This window comes from Dendrobates tinctorius, unplaced genomic scaffold, assembly GCF_039654945.1.
Source record: "Dendrobates tinctorius isolate UK_male_01 unplaced genomic scaffold, ASM3965494v1 ptg000151l, whole genome shotgun sequence".
Classification (NCBI taxonomy): domain Eukaryota; kingdom Metazoa; phylum Chordata; class Amphibia; order Anura; family Dendrobatidae; genus Dendrobates; species Dendrobates tinctorius.
The window spans coordinates 28,285,000-28,289,147 of NW_027361818.1; the positions used below are offsets into that span (position 1 = coordinate 28,285,000).

The 4,148-nt window shown below is 43.7% G+C and overlaps 1 protein-coding gene across 1 annotated transcript; it reads left to right on the forward strand.

Moving 5' to 3' along the window:
* The first annotated feature begins 1,041 nt into the window (after window positions 1-1,041).
* On the forward strand, window positions 1,042-1,992 carry LOC141050015 (olfactory receptor 11A1-like). The gene has a single exon (XM_073546852.1). The coding sequence runs from the start codon at window positions 1,042-1,044 to the stop codon at window positions 1,990-1,992; it is 951 nt and encodes a 316-aa protein (XP_073402953.1).
* Window positions 1,993-4,148: the final 2,156 nt, after the last annotated feature.

Below are 4,148 nucleotides of genomic sequence, written 5' to 3' on the forward strand. Positions count from 1 at the left end.
AGTGTCTGTTGACTCCCGCCACCAACAGTGGGGACTTGAGTGAGAGAAGTGCAGTGTATCCGGTGACCACCCTGGAGCAAGGCATCGTACGTTCTGTGTCTGTGAGCACAGCGCATATACCAGACAAGAGAGAACGGGTAAAGGACAGACACTTGTGCCCTGATTTTCCAGTTTATACTAGCCGGTCTATGTTGGACCCAGACGGCGCTGCGGCCTTAATTGTCTTAGCCGCATCAACTTATGGACTAGGGGTTCAGTGGAAGGTATTGGAGACTGACTGCTGCCAAAAGATGCAACCTCGTTGCCTACAGGACCTTCCTAGATAAGCACTGTGCCAGCAGTTGTTGGCGCTATTGACTTCACGGTCTGAGGAATTACTGCCACTATAAGTGATTCACAAGAATTGCCATTACCTGACTCATTGTCTCTTAACTCTGCATATCCTTTGCAAATTGAACTGCTTGTTCCCTCATTTAACTCTCTGCGCGGAGTATCTCAGTGTTAATTAAAATTGTTAGCCCTTGCTCTGCCTCCTGTCCGTCACTGCATCCCACAACCTGTTACAAAAGCATTGAGTTTTCACAGGAAGAGAAGGAACAACATTACGAGCCAAAATAACTCACATTTTAGCCACAGGCAATATATTCTTCCTAAAACAGTCATTCTAAATTAGATGATTTTCATCTCTGAAAAATACCAGTGCACTCAGCTTACACCAATGAATTCCATCACTATCCATCCTGATAGCCTTTATGATGGAGATCCAGTAGTGGATGACCTGTTTGAAGCGACAATGATTAATATTTCGCTTTGTCCTTACAGAATCCTTCATATCTGACACATTATCTCCAGTAATCACCACAAACCAGGCAGACTTGTTGCAAATCAAATTTCTTGAACTTTCCAAAATGCAGGGGTTTTGGATTCTGCCACTTTGAATTTTGACAATTGCTTCTGCTGTATCCGGGGCAGGGAACACTCTTGTCATTGCTTTACTATAATAACAGCGCTCCGCAGGGCGTCTCCGGGTAACATTTCATGATGCAGATTTACGACGTCAACTCTACGATAGTTATTGAGTTTCTTATATTAGGGTTCCCTGATTTGAGGGATTACAAGTTGCCATTGTTTTCTATTCTTCTCCTTATGTATTGTATGATTTTATGTGAAAACCTTTTGATTATTTTATTGGTATCCACCAGCCAAAACCTCCATTCCCCGATGTATTTCTTCCTGGGACATTTGGCCCTGTCGGATATAATCATTGTTACAAGTGTGGTTCCTAAACTTCTGGATGTAATTTTAAGGGAAGGGAGCGTTATACCTTTTATTGAGTGTTTAACCCAATTTTATTTGTATGGAGGAACAGTCAGTGCTGAGTGTTTTTTGCTCACGGCCATGTCTTATGACCGGTACTTGGCCATCTGTAAACCTCTACATTATAGCTCAATGATGGGTCCCAAACTCAGATACAGCCTGATCATCTCATCTTGGGCACTCAGCTTTATGTTAGTCCTCATATCACTTGTACTTGTATGTGGCTTAGATTTCTGTGGGCCGAATGTTATCAACCATTTCTTTTGTGACTATGCCCCACTTTTAGAGCTTTCTTGCTCAGAAACGACTATTCTTGATATTGAAATGATTATCCTTTGTTTTCCAATAATTATTTTGCCATTTTTATTTGTCATTATAACTTATGTTTACATTTTTATCACTATTTTTGGAATTTCCTCCACCTCCGGTCGGCAGAAAACATTCTCGACTTGTAGCTCTCACTTGGTGGTTGTTTCGACCTATTATATTTCCATGCTCATAATCTACATGGCCCCTTACAGAGGACGCTCATCGACTATAAATAAGTTATTTTCTCTTCTCTACATTGTAGTAACTCCCCTTCTAAACCCCATGATATACAGCCTAAGAAACAAAGAAATTCAGTCTGCGGTGATGAAATATCTGTTGATTTATCGTAAGAGAAAATTTATGTAGCAGAAGAAACAGATCTGAAAGCCGGCAAACCATTTTACTTAGTTATATTTTATCTTTTCTTCATGTTCAATGATAATACAATTTTGCAAATAGCATCTTTAATTATAATGAATTTAACTATTTAAGTTTTTATATATTTCTAGAATTTCTTTTTCTACTGCGCTACATCTTTAGGAATATTGGGTAAAATCAAATTTACCAGAAATTAGAATTGACAGTTTAAAAGATATTTAAATAAAACTTATGTCAATGTGTATTGATTCCACTTATTCAGTTTCTGTATAACTTAAATTTAAAAAGAAAATCTAAAAAATCTAACATGTGTTATTCATAACAATAAGATACACTTGATCAAAATATGCATTTAATTACCGTATATACTGGCATATAAGCCAAGATTTCCAGCCCATTTTGGGGGGCTGAAAGTCCCCCTCTCCGCTTATACACGAGTCATAAACGCCAGGAGGTCAGCGGGGGAGGGGGAGTGGGTGTGACAGATCATACTTACCCCTCCTGGCGCCATCTCTGCAGTCCCCCCACTTCTCCCACGGTCTCAGGCTGCTTCCTTCAGTGGTCACGTGGTACTGCTCATTAAAGTCATGAATATGCGCATATTCATGACTTTAATGAGCGGTACCACGCGACCGCTGAAGGAAACAGCCTGAGACCGTGGGAGAAGCCGGGGAGCTGCAAAGACTGCACCAGGAGGGGGTAAGTATATGCAATATTCACCTGTCCCCAGTCCACCACTGCATGCTGCTCTGTCCTTCCCATCCTCTGGCTGTGATGTTCAGGTCAGAGGGCGTAGTGACATGGTTAATGTACACCCTCTGATGCCTGATCATCACTGACAGAGGGACCTGGAAGACACAGTGGCAGTGTCGGACCAGAGACAGGTGAATATCTGAGGTGTCGGGGCTCTGAGCCAGTGGTGACACCGGCACCTGTCCCCCATAGCGCGTAGGTGTCCCTGCATGTTCAGGACACCGGCACCTGGCCCCCAGCAATAAGAGATGAGTATGTCATTTTTTTTATTTGCAGCAGCGGTAGCATATGGGGCATAATCTATGGAGCATCTTAAGGGACAGCAAATGGGGCATAATCTATGGAGCATCTTAAGGGACAGCATATGGGGGATACTCTATGGAGCATCTTATGGGGCAGCATGTGGGGCATAATCTATGGAGCATCTTATGGGGCAACATATGGGGCCTATTCTATGGAGCATCTAATGGGGCAACATATGGGGCCTATTCTATGGAGCATCTTATGCGGCATTTTATGGTGGCAAAATCTATGGAGCTTCTTATGGGGGCATAATCTATGGAGCATCTTGTGGGGGCATAATCTATGGAGCATCTTATGGGGCATCATATGGGGGTATAATCTGTGGAGCATTTTATGGAGCAGCATATGGGGCATAGTCTATAGAACATCTTATGGGACCATAACCTTTGTGGAGCAGCTTATGGCGTCCCATCGGCAGGGGTCTTCAGCTAAAGCTATTAGGGCACGCGCTCCCCTGGCTTCTTAAAGGGACAGCGTGCATTTTTCAAAATGGGTAATTATCCAATGGCAGCACACTGGCTGCTATTTCTGGCCTCTCCTCCATAGGGAGAGTGCCGGAGCAATGAGTATCAACCATTGCTACATCCGGTTCTGCTGCTAACCTGTCTGTGCTGCATTTGCCATCTCTGTGCATTCGCTCATGCTATCTTTCTCCACAGATTATCTGTATCCTAATAACCCTGGCTAACTGCAATCATCTGTGCAAAAGCCATCCCATTCCGCTAACAGCCATCCGAGTCCGAGGACTGTGACAAGGTTACTGGAGCCTGCTATCTACCAACTACCTGGATCCAGGACCCGCTTCATTACAGACTCTGCTATTGTTTCAGTTATCCCTTTTGGTCCCGCTAGGACAGATATCACGTGTCCGGGGTCTAACTGGAGGTATCACCTGTGTCCTCTGGGTATTCCATTCTGGTCCTGTCTCAGGGACTTTACTACAGGTACCCGGGGCTCACTAGTTACGCCCCCTTCAGAGCCCCTCGGATCGTGGTCCCAAGGTTCCACTTTAAAAATAAAAAACGAATGTGTACTTCACCATCTCTGCCTCCGCTTCCATTGGTTACAGTTTGCTCTGGCCATGGAAC

Bases quoted from the DNA above. Each gene is read 5' to 3' on its own strand.
- LOC141050015 (XM_073546852.1), top strand. From the start codon at position 1,042: ATGCAGATTTACGACGTCAACTCTACGATAGTTATTGAGTTTCTTATA.